Source organism: Podarcis bocagei (genome assembly GCF_964188305.1).
Source record: "Podarcis bocagei genome assembly, chromosome: 15".
Taxonomy (NCBI): Eukaryota; Metazoa; Chordata; class Lepidosauria; order Squamata; family Lacertidae; genus Podarcis; species Podarcis bocagei.
In genome coordinates this window covers 17,435,642-17,460,482 of record NC_138141.1, presented here as the reverse complement: position 1 = coordinate 17,460,482, position 24,841 = coordinate 17,435,642, and the positions used below count along the sequence as shown (strand labels likewise).

Sequence of the window (24,841 nt, the reverse complement as noted above, 5' to 3'; positions counted from 1 at the left end):
ACACCTAGGATTAAAGGGACAGGAGGACAGCAGGGTGGGAGGGGGCGAAGGGCTACGGCTCATATGTGGACAGACTTGCAGCAGGAGTCCAGGTGTGTGTGTGTGTGTGTGATATCATGTAGAACCCATTTCGCAACAGTCAAAGGTCGCACTTGTTCCTCTGCCACAGAGCCACCCCCCTCCCCTGGAATTTTAGCGAGGAAACATTGCAGGCAAACACATACAGTTCTGGTGGTGCCAATCCCATGACAGAGCTGTTGACACAAACAAGGTTCAAAGATTCTCCTCTAAGGGCTGTTATGGTGAGGTAGCAGCCCATACCTCTATCAGACTATTCCAACAGCCTCAGGTCACTCAAACGATGCTGTGTGAACCCCGCCCACCTAGGGTAACAATCCTGCAACTATGTACATGGTCGATGTTCATATGATGTGAAAGAGAGTCGAGAGCTTTTGTGGGGGGGGGGCAGGAGGAGGAGCTGCTGACACTCTCTCAACTAACTTCCACTGCTGATTTACCCCTCCAACAAACGGGGTCAAGTGGAGTTTTGGGTTGTAACTCCAGGCAAGCCAGTTGGTCAGACAGAAACAGCTGTGACACATCCTTTCTTACAGAGGTTTCCTGCTCCCCAACAGAGTAACAAAGCGCCCCACCCTTGCTATGCCATGCCCAGGCCTGAGTGACAGCTGCCTCCTGTCTAATCCTCTCCTGCATGTAGAGGGCCTGGAAAGCCCCTTCAAGTGCCTGATCAAAAAAAGCCTTTTTCTTTTTTTTCTGCTAGGGGGTGCCATTCTGCCCAGGACAGGTTCCCTGGTGCAGAACTGCCCAAGCGGCCGGTGCCACCTACTCACCGGTGCTGGTCGGGTGCCAGGTGTGATGCCCGGGAGCGGAAGGGCTGCTGTCCTAGCTGCCTCTGCAAGTCGGGCGGGATTTCCGCAGTGGGGTTGGTCATTGCCAGTGTGTGCCTTTTTGACCTATTGGCCAAGTATCTGCAACAAGCAGGAGCACATTTGGTGAGAGGGAGGGGTGGGGGCTGTGCCTGGAATGCTCCAAAGAGGGAGCGAGGGGGGTGGAGAGAGGGGGCAGCGAGGCAGTGGAGGCACCCACCACCCAGCTTTCTCAAAAGAGTTTCTTTAATGGAAATGGGGGGTGGGAGAAAGACCGCCCTTTGGGGGCCCAGGGAAACTCTGGAGAAAGCAGAAACACCAGCCTACAGAAAACCCAAGCAAAGCATTGGTGGAGGTTAAGAGCAGGCTCAGAAGGTTGCAGCAGGTGTAAGGAGGAGGGCTCCCTTTTTGCCGGAAAAGGGGACTGTGGGGGAAGGTGCTATCTTGATGCTGGCACTGGGCCAATGAAGCTAACGAGCTTCCTGGGGAAACAGGCAGCTCATTCTGACACAGGACTCCCAAGCAGAAGTCAAGGCCTCACGCACCAGGTATACTGCACATGGGGCAAGTCCCCTCAGCCTTTAAGAGTTACCCAGAGGGGAGAATTTCCACTGGTGCAGCCTTTCTGAACATGGTGAGGTGGGGTAAATGATGGCTGCGACAAGGGTTTCGTTTGCGCCACTCTTAAAGGAGCAGGGGCCCTCTGGCCATCCAACCATTGCAGCACTTGGTCTAAGCGATGCTAGAAGGAAGCATCAAGAGCGCCACCTAGACTCTGTTCTTGGGCACTTCCAGGTGCACCTGGGCAAGAAGAGGAGAGAATAAGGGCATGTCCAACACAAAGGGAATTGTTCAGGTCATGTATGCAAAAGCTGCCATGTTTCAGCAAAAGTTAGACATAAGGGCAGCCTGGGCCTCTGAAAGGCTCACTTGCCTCCAGGGAAGGGAAAGTTTGGGGGTCCCACCCCCACAATTCCTGGATCTGTGCTAGGGACCAGCTCTTACAGGGCTCTCAGATGAGTAACCTACAACATGGCTTCCTGAGTTCTCTCCTAATTTCATTGCTGAGAGTGTTGAATCCATTTATCAAAGCCAGCTTAAAAGACAAGTGAGGAACTTTCTTCAGGGAAGCCGGTGAGCTTTGGCTATAGTATACTTGTACAGACTTCAGAGATTTTAATGCCAATTATGTTGTGACCAAAGAGGAGCAGCAATTAAAGCTATTTGCCACCACCACCACCACACAGGAGTAAAGCAGAGTTAAGAGGATGGAGAAGAGTTAGTGCTGTGGGAACAAGCCAGCATCTCAGGTGGAGATCAGGTCATTTCCTGAAGAGCTCTAAATCTGCCGCTTGCTAACAGTGTTTCATTTCTATATCCCAGAGACCAATCTTTCCCTTAACTACATCAAGCAGTTTTGGAGGGAGAGAGAACAACGAGCTGCAATTCAAGGTCAGGTACCTCAAACAAACCCAGGGAAGGAGGCGAGAGGCCAGCCCATGGGTCCCCTCCAAGGTTCTGCAAGCAGAGAAGCTAACACCGTTCTATGAAGGTCAATATTTGCACCCACCCCTGCAGGAAGGATGTTGACTCTTGAGACGTGGCAGCCCGTGGCATGGTGTGACAGCCAACGCTAAGTGGGAAGGCAGGCAACACCATATTCTCTAGCCACATAGTCTCATCCCAGTATGTGAGGGGATTTGACTCAAGTATGTTGACTCCATTAACCTGCCCAGCAAGACTGACATCTGTCCCAGCCCAAAGGCAATGGGGAGGGGACATAGTTCACAGGCAAAGCACCTGTCTGCCATGCAGGAGCTCCAAGTTCCATGTACAGCATCTCCTATTCCATTTTTTGAGAAACGGGTCATGGGAAGGAGGCTTTTCTGCTCAAGATCCTAGAAAGCCATGACTGATCAAAGTTGGCAAATATTGAGCTGCAGTGGTCTCGGTTTAAAAACAGATTCAGGCAGACAGGTGTATGTATAAAAAGAATCCTAGTCCAGTGACCAGAGTCTCCAGTTAAGGGAACAGAGGCAAAGACCTCCATGAACCAATAAGCTGGGCTCTAGACGCATTGCCAGCTAGGCTACTCCAGGCTAGAGGAACTACTGGATCAACTCAGCATAAATAAGTTCCATGAGCCATTATAAAGGATATCACACAGGGTCAGATTTCATGCCACAAAGGCAGTCTCATCTGATTTACATACTGCAGCTCTGCCCCACCATACAATGACTGCTGTTCACCAAAGTAGTGAGGGTGTTGGAGAATGGAGAGTAGGAATGGAGAGGACACTACATTCCCAAGGGGTTTGAAGAGGGGAAAGAGGAACCACTAGAAAGCCTCCCCCAGATAGATGGAATAAGGAACCACAGCTATCCCTGATAGAATCCTCCATGGATATTTCATTCCTTTAAAAAAGCCTCACCAACCAACCTTTATACCCAGTTTCTGCCTGCCTTCTTTTGTCTCTAAAGGGGAAAGGATACCCCAATCTTCAAGGAGGCATCGTTTCCAGGCAAACTCTGAGCTCTTTACAAGCAAAGGTAGTTGCCTGGAAATCAGGAAGGCTGCTGTTTAAATAGCAAGCTACTTGGTAGATGCTGTTCACAGCTGCTACCAAGGCAGCCTGCAAGACTTTCCTTGGGACACAGGCTACAAGGAGAATCAAAAGAAGCATGCTAAAGCAAACGGCTTCAGCAGCAGCATTGTAGTTGACCATTTTGGACCCCCATCAGTGAGATCAGATGTAGCCAGGGTGTCAACTGTAGGCATCTTCTTCCAAGAGCTATACTAACAGCTGAGGCCCCAAATACCAGAAGATCCACCTACCCAGGGAGGTTAGTGGGAAGACCAGGGGAGGGAGCAGGAGCAGGTCACAGCTGCAGCAGAGTCCACATGAAACACCAGTTCCCAGAGAAGCAGAGGCAAAGCAGAAACCACAAGCCAACCTGCTGCCTAGCTATAGCTAAAGCAGCTGCCAGGCACCAGAGGGTGCCTCCGAAGACAGCAGCAGCACCACCAGCAACAGCAGCAGGAGGAGTGTTACCTCTGCACAGCTTCTTGATCTGGCTCTCCATCTGAGCTCTCCTCATCCACAGGGGTCACGGCGGGCACTGCCTGGAAGGACAAGAAAGGGAAGGGGGCTTGGCTCTGCAGAAAGGTTTTTACTCACCCAGGTACTCCACACTTGGCACCATTCCCCACACACTCCCACTCCAGAGCCAGCCCCACCTGAAGTTCATTGCTTCCACAGAAGATAAAGATACCCCAAGAAAGAGTCTGAACTAAGAAAAAGAGGCCGAGCTCTTCCCCAAGCGAGACACATCCTAATGCCCTTTTAAGTCCAAAGGACTCAAGAGGGACATGCTTGGCAGGGCTGCTTAGTTTGTGCCAATGAATGTCTCAATAAAAAGTCTGCCTTGGCCTCATTTCCTAAACAGGTTTTATAGGGTTTGTTTTTTGTTTTTAAAAAGAGGAATCTTTCAGAAGGAATAGGGAGTTAGGCCATGGATCTGAGAAATACCATCTCATCATATGCACTTGATCCTGCCCACCCTACTCCCCAAAAAACCCATGGACCTAGAGCAAGCCATGCAGTCTCGGGTGGGGAAAGGGCCAGTAGGAAAACTAAGGAGAAAAATTGAGTTCCAGAAGATGCATGCTACACTAGCAAGGGTGAAGGGCCAGCTGAGAGAGGCACTCTGCATGTGGCAGGGCCACCACTTTTATCTGCCATGAGTAAGCCCAGAAGAAGCAGAATGTAATCACTTGGTCCATATCCATGGAGCTGTGAAATACTGTGAAAAGTGGGCACAGTGCTGTGCCAGAACACCCCCACCCCAGTCATCTTTCAGTTACTTACTGGTGTCATTGTAACAAGTGGAGAAGGACCCCGGGGACGCTTCAGGAGCTGTTGTGCGTGCAACTGGATATTGGCTCCTCCATCTGAAGCCCTCCGTCCAAGGGGTCCCATTCCGTTCAGCAATTGCAAAGTTGGGGGCTGCAGCAAGGACTGCTCCTGCAAGAAAATTCTGCATCTCTACCAAACCCTGGCTGCATACCTCATGAGTCAGGAGAAACAGCAGGGTCTGATGGGCATGGGAGAACCATGATCACACAAAAGCAGGCACTGAAATAGCAGTGGAGACTTCATCCCCTTAGATTGGCAGACAGGACAGTGATGACTTGGGTCTCCATGTCATACAGCTGGGTGGGTGGGAGGGAAGGTGGGTGTCTTCTTAATTTGGTTTCAGGTCCAATTCAACAGGCTCATGAAACCATGGTAGCTGGTAATCTCACAGGAATAGGGACTGATGCTCAGAGTTCCCAAAGTGTTTCCTTTGCCATACCTTGTACTCTAACTGACCAGTTGGTTGCAGGTGCTGCATCGGAAGCATGTTGGTTGCCATGTTCATGTTGGGAGCCACCTGCAGGAAGGGGGCCTGGGGTGCGATGCGTGGGAAACAAGGTAGCAGCTTCTGGAGATCCTCCATCACCTCCGTGCTGCAAATACATGCACAATAACTCAGGAGACGGGCCAGGCAACCCTGCTTCTCTGCTCACATTCTGGGCTGCTGGTTTGTTTCCCACCACTTAGGAGTAGCAGAAGGGAGGCCAGCATTTTCCAGGCCAAACTTGTTAGATAATGTGTCACTACAGAGGTGACACCGGCCACTAAGCTGAGCCAGGAGCTAGGTCCCTCTTAGGACAGAGGGCTGCAATACTGGAGGGAAATTTGCAACACCCTTTGATGGCTCTGGGATTGTTTGTAAGAAGCAGCAGGCAGCAAAACTCACCGAGGATCAGCCACTCCCACCGTGTGCCTCCTCATGGAGAGGTAGCGGACCAGAGCTTCAGGGGACGGCTCTTCACCTTCGTCGCTATCCAGAGTCATTGCTCCATCAGTCTAGGGCAGAAACACATACCATAAAGTGGTTTGTGGGGAGAAATGCAGAAGCATCTGTGACTAGCAAGGGGAGATCCTGGAAGAGAAAAACAACTTACCTCCACTATTTGGTTCTCGGGGTTGATGAGCTGCACTTGTGGGACACTGATGCTCACTGGGTTGCCCGCCTGCTCTGCCTGCAAAGCAGCACAAAACCAAACTGTGAACGCCAAATGCAGAAAGCCCATGGAAAGCCCAGCCCCATTCCTCTTGCCCAGCCGCCACCACCAGAGGCAGATATTTACCCTGGCCTTCGACACCTGATATATATATTTCCAGGACGCACCCAATTCTTATTACTATGATTTGTTTTAAGCTGCTTTTAATATTGTATTTTAAATTGCTGTATTTATATTGCAGGCCTTGACGTATTATGGGTAAGAAATTGAAATAATCTACTGTGGGATCCTCCTGCCACCCAGCAACGGAAGTAGCTGCCCAAGGTGGCAGAGAAAGGCTGAGTGGGCACCTGTGGGGATGCTGAAGGCAGCCCTGTCAGTCACCTTCTCAAAGTAACGAACCCCGAAATATTTTTAAGAGGCCGTCTGCCTACACAGACAAGAGTTTGCCATTTCCAGCTCCAAGAGAAATAGTAATCGTCCTTGCATGAAGGCTAGTTTTGCACAGTGCCAGCTGCTAGCCAGGCACCCTCTGGAACTGCCCCATTGCGTAAATTAATCTGAAAGCTACAGAGCTGCACCTCACAGAAGACTAACCTGGATGCTGGCTTGTGCTGGGAAGGCCATGGTCCGTGGGAGGCTGGGCAGGGTGGCAATGCGCAAGTTCTTATGCCTCTTTAGACGGTCACAGAGCAGACTGTAGATTGCACTGTAGTGATCGTACGCATCTGTCCTTAATGACTGGGAAAGCAAGGAAACAACAAAATGATCAGCCTCACACCCAAGGCAAGCCGCTCTACTTCTACCCCAGAATGCCTGGAGACAGCCAGTACCTGGAGGGTGCGCTCCTTGTCCAGCCCCATCTCGGCCATGGCAAGCAGCACATCTTCATTCAGCGGTTCCATCTGCCTCTCAACCTTCAAGTGCTGACATTCGGCTATTAACTGGAAAGAACAGAGCGTTTCAATGGCTGTAACTTTCACAACAAGGAAAAGCACAAGAGCTGTTAAAGGTTTGGGGCTAGCTGGTCACAGACTGGCTGGGAAAACGCATCTCAGTTCCATCTCCCAAGCAACCTCCTAGGGCAAGGAAGAGCTGAGAGATGCTGAACTCCTCGGGGAAACAAAGACAAAGGAGGCAAGTAAACTGCCTGGATGGAGAGCCACCAAGGAAGGAGAGTTGTGCTGGCTCACCGTGTCGAACTCCGTATCCACCTCCCCAAGCTTCATCCACTTGTGTTTGCAGATCTGCTCCATGGAGAGCCGCCTGCTCGGTTCCAGCACCAGCATGTGGCGGATTAAGTGCTCACACTCTGCAAGACAACAGCAAGAGGCTGCTGAGGAACTGGTGAGAGAGGGAGCCATCACCAGCCACACCCGCCTCAGCACATGGAGGGGAGCCATTCCACTTCTGAACATCACCAGGATGCATGTAAATATCAGGAAAACCCCATTAAGCTCCTACAACCCCGCAGGGCTTGGCTGCACACAATGCAACCCCACCTCACACAAGGTCTCTACATAACAAATCTTACTCCCTTATTGTAACAGTTGCAGAACACAAGCAACCAGGCTCATTAGGATCTGGCCACTGGAGAAACCCAAGTGTGGCTTCTGCTGACCACCACAAGACTCCAAGAAGCAAAGTTACTTTTTAAACACACAGGTGTGAAGCCTGTGGGGGCCCTATAGATGTTGCTGGACTCCCACCCACCCACCCAATTCCACCAGTCCCAGTCAGCATGGCCAATGGTCAGAGGTGATGGGAACTCCACAACAACATCTGAAGGGCCTCCACAGATATTCCCGATCCCTAGGTTAGAGTATCCCATTAGCAGAAACCTAGCATTAAGTCACACATTTACTTTTTTTGCTTAGTGGTGACTGGGCTTCCCACAAGAAACCAAAGAAGAATGTTGGGCTTTGATAAACTGATGTACAGATAAAATACATCATCATTATCATCATCATGTCTATATTGCCCTTCATCTGAAGATCACAGGCTGCTTTACAATATAAAACCACAAAAATACATACCATAATAACGAACAATAACAATACTTGCCCCACACATAGTTTAAAAGGCCATAGATTGTTTAATTAGCCAAAGGCCTAGAAGAAGAGGAATGTTTTTGCCTGGCACTGAAAGATATGTAGTGAAGGAGCCAGGCAATCATCCCTGGGGAGAGCATTCCACAACTGGGGAGTCACCACAGAAAAGGCCCATTTCCACCCTCCGAGCCTCGCACTGAGGAGGCACACAAAGAAGGGCCTCAGATGATGACCGTAGGTTGGTTCATATGGGGTGAGGCGATCCTTGATGTATTGCGGTCCTGAGCCATTTAAGGCTTTATAGGTCAAAACCATCATTTTGAATAGGGCCCGGAAACTAATTGGCAGCCAGTGCAGTCAGGCCAGATTGGGGGTTATATGCTCCAGTAAGCAACCTGGCTTCTGAATTCTGCACCAGCTCAAGTTTCCAAAACGTCTTCAGAGGCAGCCCCATGTATAACACATTGCAGTAATCTAACCTAGAGGTTATCGTAGCATGGATGACAGAAGTTAGACTATCCTTGTCCAGGTAGGGGTGCAGTTGGGCTACCAACCAAAGCTGATAGAAAGCACTCTGCACCACCTGAGCCTCAAGCTACAACAATGGACCCACAAGTACCCCCAAGCTTCATACCAGCTCCTTCACTAAGGTTGGGGAAGGCCAACACTATATGAGAAAAGGCTTATGGAACAAAACAGGGTTGGATTATTGAAATGTTTCAACCGGAGCTGTGCAGGCAGTAACCTCATTCCAGCTCTCCTAAGGAGGAGCTCATAGCAGGGAGACAGAGACTGCCCAAACTGGATGCGTGCCCAAAGAGCAGCAGGCCCAAAGCTCTTGCCTGTCTTCCATACAATTCTGAGAGAGACAGTCATATCTGTGCAACCCATTCTCAATGCAAGTGCTCAGTTTTTAAAGGTGGGCTTTGCCTTCCACAACACAGCTACATTTCAGGGGTCTTTCTCTTGCACTTGCCCCTAACTGATCTCTCTTCCCCACCTTGGCCCCAAGTTCCACACCTCAGCTGCAGCCAATCATTCTCTTCCATTAGCCAGAGACAGTCATGCCACATCTTTGGCAGCAAGAACTATAGTTCTGAAAGAGGGTTTTGGTGTATCAACATACTCCAAAGAATTTAGATCTGGTCAGTCAATGGGAGTTAGAAAGGGACATCCCCCTGTGCCTCCAATAAAAGTGCAGACAAACACTCCAGTCAGGGGCTTCAGTGCCATGAGAGGGGAAATGAAGGAAACAGAAAGAAGGCACACTGTTCAGTCTCTGATGCATCTGCTCACTGGAAACAGTTTTGTTTGTTTGTTTGGTCATCTTCAAACTAATATGGCTCTCGCATTTGAACTGGCTGGGCCACTGTTGCAGCAGCTGATAGTCCTGGAGTGGTTTGGAGGTCTTAGGTAGTGCTATCAGGGAAAGCTACGTGGGGAGGGGTCTCAGGACACCCAAGATAAGTTGGATTCACCAGCCACAAAGACAGGACACACAAGCACTTTGTGCTCTCTCTCTCTCTCTCTCTCTCTCTCTCTGTGTGTGTGTGTGTGTGTGTGAGAGAGAGAGAGAGAGAGAGAGAGAGAGAGATGCTCTAGTAACCATTTGTGCGTGAAACAAGAGACTTTGCAAAATTAGCTGGTAAAGAGAGATCTCTCAATTCAAGCCCTTTGAACAACAGATGGACTGTCTCAACCAAACCACACATACGACAGGTACGCTTACGATGGGCATCTCCCACCCCTTGGTATACTTTTCTGCTTGGTGCTTCAGCTATCAAACGGGTTTCTTGCTGCCCAACTGATAAAAGCCTCACACTGCATCACTAGTCATTAAGCCACAATGAGTTCCAATTAACAATGCCAACAGGAAGCCAGCAGTCATTTCTAGACAGTGCTGCAGCAGGCTGAAAATTAATTTTCCTCCAGTTAAATGTGGGCAGTCAGAAAACAGCCCTTTGCTCACAGGAAGATGAAGGACACAGGTTCACTGGGTGGGCTTGCTGCATTGTGAGCGGGAAGGTCCAGCTGAAGGTCTCTTATGACTGATTCAAAGCACAAACAACCAATGCATGCAAGCTGTCTGGGAGTCTTCTCTAGACAGCCCTCATCCATCTCTTCCCAAGGTCTCAAAATGGCTCAGGCTTTCCCTGCTTGATACAGCCAGCATAAAAATAGGGTTCCATCTTCCTCTTTGCCAACAGTTCCAGGAGCAGAATTTTGGGCAGGCGGGTGGGTTTTGAGACCTCTCTCAAATTACTAATGTCTGCCTGCAGCACACTGGAAAGGGCACTGCAGCAGGTGGCTGGGGAGAGAGAACCTCAGCAATTCAGCTTTCCAGCTAAAGCAGTTTCTCTCTGACCCGCAGAAAAAGAAGTACACCAGAAACTGAAAATCCACTTTTTAACATAGCCATGAATTTAGCTTTCTATGAGGAGGCAGGTTCAGCTCCCATATAAGTAGTGCTCAAAGCACATAGAAGGAAAAGAGAGGGCAAAAGAACCCAATCTACAACTCTTGTCTAGCGTGTTGGCCCAGACCACCTAGCATCCAAATTCTCTGACATCCTCTGCAGTTCCTAGTTTTGCAATCACCTGGCATCCTCAACAGCTGAGCAGTGAAATGCAGTTACTCAGTCTACAAGGGATTTTGTTGCAGCTCTTTATTTCAAAGAGATCAGAGTGCCAGGCATGGCTGTCCCAAGCGAGGCGACCTCAAATTCAAGAAGTTGCCAGTGTGAAACTGAACCCCTGATGTCAGCCAGTACCTGTAGCTGCTGACTTTTCTGAAGAGGAGGAGGAGGAGGAGGAGGAGGAGGAGGAGGAGGGGGAGGGGGAGGGGGAGGAAGGGGACATCTCCCCACAGAGCCTTTACCTGTGGACATGAAAAATGGAATGCGAAACTTCCCACTCAGGACCCTCGCCCGCAGGTTCTGCAGCGTACTCCCATCAAAAGGCAGGGCCCCGCAGACCAGCACGTAGAGCACCACCCCAAGGCTCTGCAAGAGAAGAGGGCACAAATGTTAGGTGTCATTTGGGGCAACAGCAATATGAAGCAAACATGTGCCCTAGTAAGGAAAATCTATTTAAGAAAAGGGGTCCCACTTATATCTTTTAAAAAGTTTAAAATTATTGCACATGGACAATGACAAAAGTTGGTTCACTAATCAAATGCATATAGTGACAAAAAGGCTTTCCCTCAAAGCTGCTTCGGTGTGCTCCAGAAGCAGCATTCCCCTCCCCCTCCCCTTACAAAGGGAAGTGCTGGCAGTGCAGAGTGGTTCTTGATGGTTTACCCAAATGTCCACCTTTGGCCCATCATACTCCTTCCCTTCAAAGAGTTCTGGGGCAGCATAGGGGGGACTTCCACACCAGGTCTTCAGCAGCTGACCGGGCGTAAAGATATTACTGAATCCAAAATCTGGAAGAGAAACAGGAGGGAAGCAATTCAGAGACCATCCAGTATCATAGTTTTTCTATAAAGGTTTCTAATCATTTCTATTGGATTAGCTCAGCAATGCAACAGCAGCAGGGAAGGCTGGCCCCAAGTGGAGGTGCAGAATCATGAATAACTAAGCCCTAAAAGTCTGGCAGGGCAGTGGAACACCATCCTTGGTGGCCAGGAGCAGAAGCAGCAAGATCTGTCACTTGTCAGAAACCTCAAGTTGCCAGGATTTGACCTGGGCTGCTTTGCTTGGGTAGCCTATGCATCCATCTTTTAAAATGGCCGACCTGCTATTTTGATGTTCAGATTTGCATCCAGAAGCAAATTCTCTGCTTTCAGATCTCTGTGGACGATGTTACGACAGTGGCAGAAATGGACAGCTGCCACTATCTGCTTAAACTTCTTCCGGGCTTCTTTTTCAGCCATTCGTCCATGGGCCACAAGGTGATCTGAAGGAGATGAGGTGGGGAGGGAGAAGAGAGAGAAAGCACAACCATTGTTATTGGATCAGTATAGACTTACTTTGGTTTACTGCAGGACTTGTAAGGCCTGCACTGCCCAGAATGGATCTATCTAGCACCATCTTGTGCTGGGGAAACAGCACAAGGAGGTGGTGGCACAACTGCCAGGCAAAGTGTCAAGACATGCCCCAGCTCACAGAAGCTAACCTCTCTAGGTCTGCAGCAGGAGAGCTCCTTTCATATTTGGGCACATCTTCTCTGCCTATTTCAGTCGGATTCAAAGTCTGCCCTATACCCAAGGATGGTGGTAGGTACCCCAATCACCAGCCCTATTTAAATGCCTTAGAATACTTCTGCAAGATGCTAAGACTCAGCCTCTGGTGAGTCCCCATGCCAGAGCAAAAATGCTTCTCTGGGCAAGCATAATGTTCCAATGACACACAATTGTATTTTAACACCCATGATTGATAAAAGATGTCAGCTGTAGATGAAGGTTGTTGCAATTATGCTGAGCACTGTGAGTGAGCAACAGGGGATATTCAGGGGTCACCATCCCACGAAGAATTACAGGGATTGGGGCAAATTTGCCCCAGAGGGGGAAAGAGGCCTACGAGATTCACAATCCATATGCAAGAAACCAGGGGAGATGCAAGTGAAAGAAAAGTCCCTGGAACAGCTGACCTCGACCTTTGAAGGGGTGCAGAAAAAAATAGTGTGCGAGGGAGTATGTGTGTACAATATGATGGATCCTGAAAAAAGGAAAAGGCTGAGGCTCTGAAGGGAAGGCAAAGTTCTGCCAAGTTTCCTTTGTGAAGATGAGATTTGATTTGATTTTGATTTAGCCCCCAGAGCGGGGGTGGGGGTGGTATATGGAGCCCCTTTTAATTCAGACAAAACCCCAGTGCCAGCAAAGGAGAAGCCTCTGGGATGATGGCAGCAGCCAGAGCAGGGCAGTTTCCTGTGACAGTAGCTGTTGGCTCCAGCCTTCTCACCCTGACAATAGCTCTTTTAATAAAGAGGCAAGAAGGAAACTGGCCCAAAGGTTGTTTTTAGCTGTTTGCTGCTTCTGAAAACTGCGAACACTGTGCAACCTCCAGTTGTCAATGGGGTATTTAGAAAATGTCACAAGAGAAACTCCTGCAGAAGGCGGTCACGGATAAATAGGCTGCAGCTCTTTGGTGGGACTGGTAGATCACATGATGCCTGCCCAGCTTGAACAACAAGAAGTAGCTGGCAGAAAGAAAAAAGCAGGGGGAGATTATAAATTCTTACACATTAATGTGGAGGGAGAGGAATGGCTGGGTCAAGATAGAGAGCCTGTTTGCTAACCATTTGGGAATTCAAGGAGAGGGCCATTGCACAGCGAGTAGAGCATCTGCTTTGCATGCAGAAGGTCACAGATTCAAATCCCAGCATCTCTGGGTAAGGCTGGGGAAGACTCCTGCCTGAACTCCTGGTGTCACTGCCAGTCAGTGCAGGCAGTACTGAGCTAGGTGAGCCAATCATGTGTCTAGGCAGAAGGCCCCGTCTCAGGCGAGCATCATTTGAGGAAAGGGGAGAGGATGTACATAAGGAACACCAGGAAGAGTATGGACTCATTCACAATTGTGTTTGACACATATTTTGATCATATGGTGTGTCAATTAATCCCCACAGGTCCGAAAGCTTTCCTTGTTGTTCTGCAGCTGTGTCTTCCGAAAGACCAATCTTACCCGCTGAATTGGATCTTATCAGATGTGCAGAATATCATTTATAAGAGAGATTTTGCTTAACTGAGCATCAGTTTAAGGGGTTAGACCAGGTTTTTGCAAGGCACAGTGACAGAAAAATGAGAAAAGCTCCTGGGTCCAGATGAATTAATCAGAACACAATAAAATCAAACTACAAGTCAGGTGAAAGTGTGGCTGTGCTCTATTATTGCTTCTGGTAGAGAGGAACAACAGTTTTCAATTATAAAGCACTTTGGAACCATCATTGTATTTTGCTATGGGAAGTATTGTCTTTAATTTGCTATATGTATATGCTACTCTTCCTCCCAAGATTTGGCTACATAAACACCTTTTAAAGTAGATCTGTCTGTCTGACAGAGATTTGAGCCTAGAGTTTCCATAGCTTCTGAAGCACAATTTCCTATCTGTATTACAGGTAGAATATGTTGGTGCAGGAGAAAAATGTAAGCATAAAAGGAAAATTTCCTGGATGTCAAGTTCTGGGTTTGGGACAGATACGCTTTAGTGAGAGAACCCCAACAGAGATTCAAAATAGCAAATATGCAGCAAAGCAAAGCATGGAAATAGAGACTATTAGACCTTTAAAATATATCCTTCCAAGTTCCTTCCAAAGTTCCTCACTTCTCCTAGCACAGGAAAAGACCAAACGTTTGGTACGTTAAAAATGGTTTCCTTACAAACTTTCCAAATGTTAGGTTCATGTGCTCTTCCAGACAGCAATCAGAAAAGTTGCACAGGCAGCAAATGTGGCTTAGTTACGGGGTGAAATAGTTCCTAAATTATGGGTAAAGGAACTCAAGAGAGGCTGGTTAGACGAGCCATGCAGTCTGAACTGCAACAATCAGCTCAGACCTCCTCACACATTGAGCTTCTATGGTTAACTGAGGTACAATAATACTCTTGACCACCTTCCTCCCAAGCTGCGCAAGAGTGACCTAGCTAAGCCTAGCAGGACGGCTTATTCTATGGCATTAACCCCTTCATGCACTAATTAGACTTAAGCATGTGGGTTATATGAGGCTAGTTATCCCACATAATAGTGAAGTCATTTTATAGACAGGGAATTGATACCTTATTCCCCAGGCCTCACTCTGCTAAGAGTGTTTCTGCTATGAAGAAGTAAAAGTAGCAATATGATTTCTGTCGGGGGGGGGGGAGAGAAACGGTGGCCCTCCAAATACTACTGGACTGCAGCTCCATCATCTCCGAGTGTTGGCCATGTTGCGCCTGATGGATTCAAGCTATATCTCAAGGACCTCACTCCTGGCCCAGAGAGTTTAAGAGTCAAGGCCACAAGCCCTTCTTACATTCCCAGGTGGGATCAAAAGAAACTCCCTCATGCTTGCTTCCTCCTTTTCTCCCTTCACAGTTCATTTGGACTGCTTCTTGAGTATTCATAAAAGAATAATTTACTCTGTAAATAGTTACTGGGCTCCAGAGGCAAGAGCCAAACCATGTTCGTAATCTCCTGGAGGAAGGTTACAAACATTTCACCTCCTTTGTCTCTGAGACAAAAGCTGGTGCCTTTTTGCCATCTTCTCTTGTAACCAGCTTCGTATCATGGGCCTTTCTGTCTTCTAGTGATTAATGTCAGAGGTAGCTTGCATCTACAGATTGTGAAATACAGAATTATCCAACAGGCTGCTCTTTGCTCTAAATCTTGCACAAATTTGGCAGCATTTCTGTAGCTGATAGGCCCACAAGCCATCTTTCAAACCATAAAGGAAGGTGGGCTCCCTCTCTCTTCTGCATTTCTACCAGGGCAGTAAAATTTCACACCTCAGCTTAAAGAAATATTTGCCCAGTATGTGCTAAAAGAAAGGGGTATATGTATGTGTGCACTCAGAGAGACCAGGACGGTTTGTGTTTTAGAATGCGTTTGTGTTTTGTTTCTTTGAATAAAGAGTTAACTTCATCGACACCTTGTGAGTTATTGCTGAGCTGTTCCTGACTCCCGCCTTGACACTAGGGAGGCTTCAGGAGAAGCTGCAATGTTCACTCCTGCATCCAAACCCAAGACTCTACCTCCTCAACTGCTCCTTAAAAAGAACAGCAGCACAATCCTATGTATGCTGACTTAGAAGCAAGTCCCACTGAGTTGGGCTTACTTCCTAGTAAGTGTGTCTAGGCACCCTCTGCAACTTTACCACACGCCCACTTCACTGCCTGCACCTGGTATCTTTTATTATAAATGAAATTTAATCAGGGAAGGAAAAGAAGCTTGCCGGCTGAAAGCCCCATCAAAATATATTAGAAATGCAACATCAAAAGAAAGAAATTGCTCTTTATCTGGAGAGGCAGAAGGCTTTTGATGTGTTTGTGTAATTAGTATTTACTGTGAACTGCTTGTGCCTGGGTATTTTAATTAGTGGGCACTTTTGGCCAAAACAACCACCTAATGGGAAAACTTTAGCTTAATTTTGATTCTCTAAAGCAGACTTTCATCTTTCGCTCTATAATTAATACAGTTTATGAAGGGAAGCAGGTTGAAACTGCCCAACCTTCCCTTTTGAGGCCAAAGCAGCAGGCTCCTTCTGAAGAAATGGTTTCTTGGATGCATCTGTGGTGTCGTTCCCAATACCACACACTGGCTTTCCCGCTGCAATTTAACAGTTCCTAAAGCACAAGGCTGAACTAGGTCAATGTTTTTGGATGAATCTCAGCCCTTGCCAGGCACCCAAATGGTGATGGGGTGGGCATATCTTGCTGTTCTCAGCTGAGAGCTATCATCTCAGGTGCATGTGCTCCATGTGAACAGTAGAGCAGGTCCTTCGTGAGAGCAAATCTCCCTCTCTTCCTCTGTTACTCAACAGTTGGGTAAAACCAGAAAGATTTGCTTGATGTAGTCAGAAGCAGTTCAGATCCCATTCTAAACCATTCATCACCTTCCAACTTTGATCCACCTCTCTAGCAAGACCAGGCAATGGCTCCCTTTCCGTCCCAACTCCCTTGTCCACCAAAGAGTCCTGGATCCCAGTAGGAGATCAGGCTGCAGACTTGATCTCTCCAGCAGTCCCAGCCACCATCGGCTCTGCTTGCAGTTACCAGCTGGGATAAAGTCTACATGGCTTTGTTCCACTGACAGGAGCAACAGAAGTACTTTTTATTACAATTAACAATGTTATGAAGAGCCATTTGATTGCTCCAGGAAAAAAGCACATGTTTAGCAACAAAGCCTTCCTGCAAATGGATCAAAGCTTTCTAAGAATGGCCAGGGATCAACCTTGCTGCAAAGGCACAGAGATTTGTGTCTATTTTCTTGGACCTGAACTGGTGTTCTGTTTTGTTTTTCTAAAGTAAACACTTCCCTAGGTTAATGACAAATAAATGAGTTCTCTCTAAAAGCTCTTTGCCAGACACCAGGTCATTGGTACCAGGTCATTTGGAGACAATATCTCTCGGGAGGAAGCTGAGTGAAAGCTCCCAATATCAGGTATGAATGGCGTGCCCAGAGCAGCTATCAGTTCTCCTCTTGGTTGGGGTCACTCAGTATCAACTCTGCTTACCTAGAGCTAAAGTGGCAGCCAGCTGCTCCACTAACACCCTTAGAAAGTCATCCCAGCAGCACGTCCAGACTACATGATTTGCTCAACTCTCCCAGGGGCCACAAAGCAGTAGTGGGTGGGTGGGTCCAGAGGCACAAAGTGGGCCAAGCAATGGATGTGACTACACATGTGCAGTAGGCCACATCCCAGTTGTGCACAATCCACAGGTCTCTGCCCTCACCCCACACATCTGCACCCCACACATTCAGGCAAGCAAGGGACATCAATACACTTCAGAGACACATTCCAGCCAGGCACAAGGGTGGAGGTGGGGTGCATAGATACAGATGCCTGGAGGGCTGCGCTTGGCCCCTGAGCCTGTGGCTTCCTACCTCTGGCCTAATTCAATTAGGGGAACTTTGATGGACCATATGAGAAATTTGCTTATACTGCTAGGATTGATAGATGCATGGTATGGATCATGTCTTCCCAATAAGCAGCTCCACTCTAGAGAATCCTAAACACGCCCCCCAGTCTCCTGCAGTTATTGTTCCCGTGTAATGAAAATTACTGCATCCTACCCGCACTCTTTATGTAGGATTTACAGCTGCAACGTACGCTTCATGCCCACCCAGCCCCTCCTTCTGAAGGCCTCTGAAATTGCTGAAGATTGTCAGAGCAAAAGGTAGAGCAACACCACCCATCACCACTAGCCATCCCCTTCAAAAAGAAGACTGACATTTGCACCTATGTTTTGCCTAAGGGGCAGGTTACAAGTCCCACTATGACGCTATATGGGTGGCCCAGCCAAGAAGGGAAGGAGGAATTGAAAACCCCTTGCCATTACACCACAAAGGCCCAGCAGCATTCAACTGCCTGGAAGCTGCTCTGCTCAGCAGAGCTCCTGCTGATGTTTTTCCAGGCAACGCGCAGGCCGCTCTGAAGCCAACAGTGACAATGATCTGCTTGGGCTGGCGGCGGAAAGGGTAGCTCAGCACTCTGGATCACGTCAGGGCTGCAAGTGCTCCAGCTCCTTACCCGCAAGCTTTGGCCAGATTACCAACGGAAATTAAAAAGTCACTTTAAACATTGGATAAATTAAGCTGTCTCCTCCCCCTCCCCCTAAATGTCAGGTTCCTTTTTACAGTAGCTGCAGTGTAAACAAGCGACAGGGCGTTATTAACACAGCTGCAGTCAGGGAAGCCGCTCTGGGAGCTGCTCACAGTGCAGCCAGTGACTCCAATGGAACAAGTCACCCATACAGAGAAAGAGACGCTGAATGGAAGCCATGTGGCCAGCTAAGGGAGCTGCCTGAAACTGTCTTGTTTCAGCACAGAAACAAGCCAGCAGCTAGAAGAGACTCCTCTTAGGGTGGAAGTTATCAAGGAAGGGAGAGAAATGCTGGGCCTCTGCTTCCTTCAACAAATCTATCTCCTCCTCCTCCTCTCTGGAGCTCCTGAGAAGCATTTCACTAGGAAACACGGAGGAAGTTCTGGTTTCACTCTCCCAGCAGATGAGGGGTTTAGGGCTAAAGTAGATCTTGAGTGGCGGCTGAAGACAGCTGGGGAATGATGGAGGTAAACAAGATGCACAGGCCAGATGACAGAAGCGGGTTCCACAATTAGGCTTGCCAGCTCTCAGCTAGCAAGCAAGGCCATGGGGGTTGGATGGCGTGCAGCAGATCAGCTGCTCCAAACGAGCTGAATTTACTGCAGCATGAAGGGCTTCCAAAAGCAATGGGGAGATTTCCATCCGCTCTGCACGTAACAAGGTTATTTTAGTAACCATCAGAAGAAGCCTGATCAAACTCACACAGGGCGGCTTTCTGGAGGGAAGGCTGCTCGGCTCAGGATAGATATGCAAGGGACAGAAGCTGGGGCTCCCTGAAAAGGAGAGATACTGAAGACAATTTGCTTCTGACCAGTCAAACATCCCCAGGTGTATCCAGCAGAGAGCTCATGCTTCTGTGTTCCCTCCACTGGACAGCTCATCTCCCAACCAAAAGGGAGAACAAGGCAACCGCAGGCCATGCAGTCTTCCATGGAGAGTCCAAAAGGAAAGATCTCTTCAAAATGTTCTTGATTAATTGATTGAAACAGTTCTCCCTGACCCCCTCCTTCTTGTCAGACAGCTGGTGTCAGTCCCCACAGACAATGCTGTGCTAGGTGGGCAAGTAGTCTGGCCAGCTATAAAGGCAGCTTTCCATAGGCAAACTCTTTACATTACTCTGTCTTTAAAAATGCTGAAAGCAGTTGCTCCATATGCAGCAATGTTTCTTCAGTTATATCATTACAAAACATTTCATATCACTTTCCATTCCCAGCAAGGGAACCCCAAAGCAGTTTGCATAAAAGAACAAAATATCACCAAGTAAAAGAAATAAAAAATAAAACCTTCACTGGAAGTGCCTATGGCTTCCTTTAAAATGATGACTTCCACTCTTTGCTTGTGACTTGGCCCGCTTGCTTGAGCCACCTTTGAAGGTGCTCCTGCTCTCTGTGGTCTGCTTTGCAGGGGCTAATCTCTGTCAGACGTGTGTGTGTGTGTGGTCTAAATGCAAAAGAGTGGTCATGTTCTGCAGTGGCACACTTAGGCTGGTGGCCTGTCTTTCTCTTCCAACTGAAAAGTGCTTGTCCAGAGCATTTTGAACAGTCCCGAGTAGCTACTCTTGAAAAATGCAGAGCAACAGTCCTCAGCTGTGCATTTTTCACTGACATATCATATACTATCAACAGTTTTAAAAATAACAAGAAACAGTTAACCAGCTGGAGAATGTGAAATGGCTGGCTCTACCCCACTGGAAATCAGATGCTGCCTCCTCTGACCCACAGAGGTTAATTCTGCAGAGCAGGGATGGAGCAGGGATGGAGAACCTTCCCTAGGGCATTTGTCATGATGGCTGAGGCTGGCAGGAGTTGAAACTCAACATCTGGAGGACCACAGCTTCCCTACCCTTGTTACTGAGTCATGGGAGAGTGCTGAGATTTGTAGAATGAGAATTCACCCAAACCATTTTTGTAAAACACATCACCCCCAAACCATAAGGGGGGCAAAGTGTTTTCAGGTGGCACGAAAGCCCTGAGAATGTAGATGTATTGTACATGTGTGTTTATGTATGCATGCTGCTAGCCAGAATCCACAATAGAAAGCCACAGAAGGTGCACTTGAGATTTACAAGAGAGCTTTGGAGATTTAGCAAGCCTGCCCAAGAAGTTATTGAGTTTTATGCACTGGAAAATGCAATTTTCCAGCCGGAAATGCATTGGGACCATTTACTAGCGACTGTTTATCAAACTAACCCCCCTTTTAATTTTCACAGAAGCTGCAGTGGATCATTAGCTCCATCTTTCCCGCAGGAGAAGCCAACTCAGAACAGCTTTGCTCTGCTCAAATGCACCCACCAGTTTTGAAAATGAATTTTAAGCTGGCAAAACTTTTCCCAAGGTTGCACATTTCAGGCCTTTAGTTATGAAAGGCACCCTCATTTTTTAAATGTTATTCCTCCCTAGGAAGGCAACAAACCCAGTTCACTGCAGCTTGCAAGTCCTCCCACCAAATACATTGATCAATGGAAAGTTCCAAGACCTGAAGGGCATCACTCAGCTGAAAGCAGAGAGGAGGGGCAGCTATTTTAAGTTTACTGTAGTTGACTAAGTACATTATCTGATTAAAGAATGCAATAAATGTACTTACCAAATATTTCCCCTCCGCTCGCATATTCTGTCACCAGATAAATCATTCTCTCTGTCTCCATAACCTGCACAAGGACAGAAAACTGAAAGATAAGGAGATTGCCTAGGACAAAAGGAAGCTGGCGCTAATTGGACCTTACTTTTTGTGACTTGCATCTTAAATACACTGAGCCACACTCAACAAATTAGAAGCACCCACCCAGCGGCTGCACTCAAGTGCACAAGGTCTGTTAAGGACCCAAACATCAAGCAAGCAGGCTAAACTTCAGGCTAAAATGCTGCAAGTGAGTTTTCAATATGCCTTTTCCAAGCTGAAAGAGCCTACACCTCCCATTCTGAGGGGCCAATATTACTCTAAAGGTACTTCCACAAGCCATGCTAAGAATGCCTTTGGGTAATTAATGCCTCTTAAGAATAACAACAACTTGCAAATATGGTAACTGAAGCCTATAAGGATGGGTCTGTCATTTTAATTCAAATTATATAAAGGCATTTAATCTGAATGACCTGATGGATGTTTCAGCCAGCAAAAAGGACCAGCCCATACACCCTGCTTTCTCAAAAGCATTCAGGTGCAATGCTCTAAAGCATTTTCAGAGGTGGAGCTAAGCTCCATAATTGACCTCATAACTTAAAACACTCAAGTAGCTACAGACTTGCCAGCAAAGGCAGCAGTATCTCTTTGCAAGGGCAAAGAACACCCCACAAGCAATTCAAGCATCTCAACAGAAGAGGTAACTAGCTTGGCTGTTCACTCTGGAGGCCCTTCCATTCTGTTTAATCCAGACCAGATATCTGACAGGTCTCAGGCAAAAAATGCACCCAATTAAAGCCTTCTTGTTGTGCCAAATAACCTTGGTTCTTTGGATAAATGATGTAGATGGGCTAACAAAGCCACTGTCTACCATGTCATTCAGACCGCTGGAGATGTAGCAGGGGAACTCCTGGAAAAGAGGCTGGTCAGCCACAAGTTCCCTGAAGGCCAAGGTTCAGGGACTCCATATCCTTACCATGCAGGGCACAGTGAATTGTGGGGAGAAGCGGCCTGGAAGGCTGGAAGCAAAAAAATCAAGGCAAGAGAATGGTAATGGTTCTCTGCCTTGTTTTCCCATTGCAGTTCCCCAAATACTGTATCTGCACTGGTACCAATGAAGATGATGAAGAAGAAGTGAGGTGCAGAACTTGTGCTAAACAGATTCTTGCTGCAAGTGACAACGGCAACACAGAGGACAGTAAGCAGGTTTTCCCAGAGCAAACTGCTAAGGTTCTCATTACTCAACAGGACACAGGGAATAGGACAGGGGGTAGGGGAGCAAAAGGGATGGTTTCACTGAAGTGCCCTTTAAATGTCATACTAGCACAGTGGGAGACACTCTTCTGTAGACTCAGAGCAAAACAGAAGTGTAAAAGTTTAAAAAGCTTGTAACAGGGGGCAGTATGTGTGCATGGATGAGGTCAAATGAGTATGTCCCATGGAATTTTCACCTCAAGACAGGAGTACCAGGGCAGTGTTTCTGACAGCACCCCTTCATACGCAAAGGGGTCCCTGCCCAAATGGACCCATGTAGTGAATTATGGAGCCTGAACATTAGCCAGCCTAGAGATCCGATCCCCCGCCGCCTTCGATGAGCAGAGTGGATAAGGGCTTTAGCCTGGTATCTTTCAGCCTTTTGCTTGTAAATTGCTGGAAGGAAGGAAGGAAGGAAGGAAGGAAGGAAGGAAGGAAAGAAGGGACATTTCTAGTAGAAAATAAAATTTGGGCACTGAACTGTGACTACAAGCAGTCCTTTTTGCTTTTGAGAGGTTTGGAGGAACTGCTGATGCTCAAGAAATTGGCTCCAGATCACCCCACTTCCATAGATGGGGGGCGGGGCATTTCTTATGGACAGAATGGTTTTTCAATGTGTCTCAAAACAATTTGGTGGGTGGGAGCCAAGAGGGACACACCTGGACCCTGCTCTTAACAGTCCAGAAACTGGCCATCCCATGTCAAAATTGGAGCTCATCAGGCAGCCTGTGCTGTCTTTTGTTTCAGTCACTTTTCAGTTAAAAGCAACATAAAAGAATCACATGCAAAAATTCTACTCCTTGAGAAACAGCGAATATGAATAGCCTGCTGACAGACCTTGGCGGTGCAGAAAGATGGTTGTGTAGATTCTGGAATGGTTCATCTTTGGCATTATTATGTGCATTCAGTTGACAGAAAGCTGCTTCTCTCAAGAAGCTAAGAGGCCTCATTCCAGCAGCAGTCACTGCAAAAGCTGCCTACCTCTGTTAATGCCTGTTGAACAGCTAAATTTGGAGGTTTCCCATGTCCCACCCTAGTCCCACCCATGGTCTTTACTCCCAAACCTCAAGGACACTAACAAGTGAATCCTCAGAGTGGACACCAACACACAGCATTCATACCTGATACAATCTGATGATGTGTGGGTGGCAAAGCATCTTCATGATCTGAACTTCTCTGAAGATCTTCTTGAGGTTCTCTTCGTCCAGCTGAGTCTTATCAATTATCTTTATGGCAACCTGAAAGGGACCAGCAAGACAGGCCTTTAGAAAACACAACCTCAGACTGGTCAAGTGGAATTCAGAAACATCATTGCCTCTTATAGCAAAAGTGTCAGTTTCCAAACTGTTCACAAGAAAGATGTTATCGCACCAATCAAGGCACAGTCACTATTGGGGATTTGCACGAAACCACCTAAGTCAGGCTACTGGTCCATCTAGCCCATCACTCTCCATTTCTGCTGCCCAGGTCTTTCCCAGTCCCGACACCTAAGATGCAAGTGCCAAAGGTTGAACCTGTAACATTCCCACATGCTCTACATTACACTATGGCACCCCTCTCCACCACCACACACACCTATGTCCTATTTATTGGGTCAAGAAAGTTGTTCCACAGAATGTCTGCAACATCTCACATCAAGCAGCCTTGCCCCTTATGTGCAGAGGTGAAAAGGAAACAGGTTTTACAGACAGTTCCAAGCACTTTGAAGTTTACTACAAATGTAGAGAAACATAAGCAATCCCAGTAAAGCTTCTCTCTCCCCAGAGGAGTAGATCGTTTAAAACTATAAACATCCAAAACATTCCATTTACTAGAGATGTAGACCAGAAATTAGTTGCATCTCATGGGGCCACTTTCCAGTTGTAAAAATGCAGGTCACATAGCACCCATTTTTTAACATCTTAAATTCCAGGATACATGGATAATTCTAACCAGGACTAGTCTCCTGGTTGTAGCCCTTTAGTGAGATACCTGCACAAGCAAGCCTAAAGCACCAGATCTTCAAAGCAGTTTTTAAAAAGAGAGAAAGAACTCCAATTCAGCGTCCTTTGAATATTAAAGCATCACCATCACAGTGTGGAATAGTTAGAAAACAGAGTCCAGATTGCTAGCAGCCCAACATGTATATTTCCATTTTATTAGTATGACATATGTAATCAAAGGGAATCCTGTCTAGGCCCTGATAAATTCAAGATTTCCTAGATCTAGGCCACTCTATTCATGTTACGTTCACTTATTTTTCATAGCATGGAATGTCTTCTATACACTCAAATTATGCCAGCATACATGCAAACAGTGCACACAGGACTATTGTCTGCTTACTAGTGGTAAGTGCTAGTCAGTGACACCTGCCTAGAGGAATCTGCTGCTGTCCTCTACCCAGCCCATTCATTACTGCTTCCTCTAGTGCTCTGCTAGGAACAGCAAGTGTCTCATTCCACACTGACAAATGTCCTCACTGAGGCATGCTCCACAGTGTTTGAAGCTGCCTGTTTACCCGTCCCCATGGAGATGTCCAATTCCACGTGAAACCCAAGTCACTGTTGCTTTCCTGGCACAAATGTCGTAGCAAAGCCTTTTCACGGGTAGGGAAGTAGATTGAGCACAGCAGCTCTCTTGTCTTGCGGCTCAGCCAGCGAACTGTTTTTCCAGTCAAATCTTCACCACTACCCCACCCTTCCCTGAAATGCAGAATCATAGGTCACTGATGCATCTCTCTCCTCCTCTTTC

General features: G+C 47.5%; 1 protein-coding gene across 3 annotated transcripts in view; it reads right to left on the bottom strand.

The window, feature by feature from the left end:
• Window positions 1–24,841, bottom strand: part of SIK3 (SIK family kinase 3) — a 94,443-nt gene that overhangs the window by 13,585 nt on the left and 56,017 nt on the right. For 2 of the 3 annotated variants that reach the window (XM_081172464.1, XM_081172463.1), the window contains exons 2-15: window positions 23,233–23,349; window positions 20,825–20,888; window positions 11,743–11,904; window positions 11,307–11,431; window positions 10,886–11,009; window positions 7,151–7,269; window positions 6,791–6,901; window positions 6,555–6,698; window positions 5,898–5,975; window positions 5,690–5,799; window positions 5,243–5,396; window positions 4,756–4,911; window positions 3,940–4,010; window positions 852–989 (exon numbers count right to left, since the gene is read on the bottom strand). In XM_081172464.1, coding sequence (XP_081028590.1) covers window positions 852–989; window positions 3,940–4,010; window positions 4,756–4,911; window positions 5,243–5,396; window positions 5,690–5,799; window positions 5,898–5,975; window positions 6,555–6,698; window positions 6,791–6,901; window positions 7,151–7,269; window positions 10,886–11,009; window positions 11,307–11,431; window positions 11,743–11,904; window positions 20,825–20,888; window positions 23,233–23,274 — 1,598 coding nt within the window. In that variant the 5' untranslated portion in view covers window positions 23,275–23,349. The remainder of the gene's footprint in view (window positions 1–851; window positions 990–3,939; window positions 4,011–4,755; window positions 4,912–5,242; window positions 5,397–5,689; window positions 5,800–5,897; window positions 5,976–6,554; window positions 6,699–6,790; window positions 6,902–7,150; window positions 7,270–10,885; window positions 11,010–11,306; window positions 11,432–11,742; window positions 11,905–20,824; window positions 20,889–23,232; window positions 23,350–24,841) is intronic. The other variant, XM_081172465.1, reaches the window with a different exon arrangement.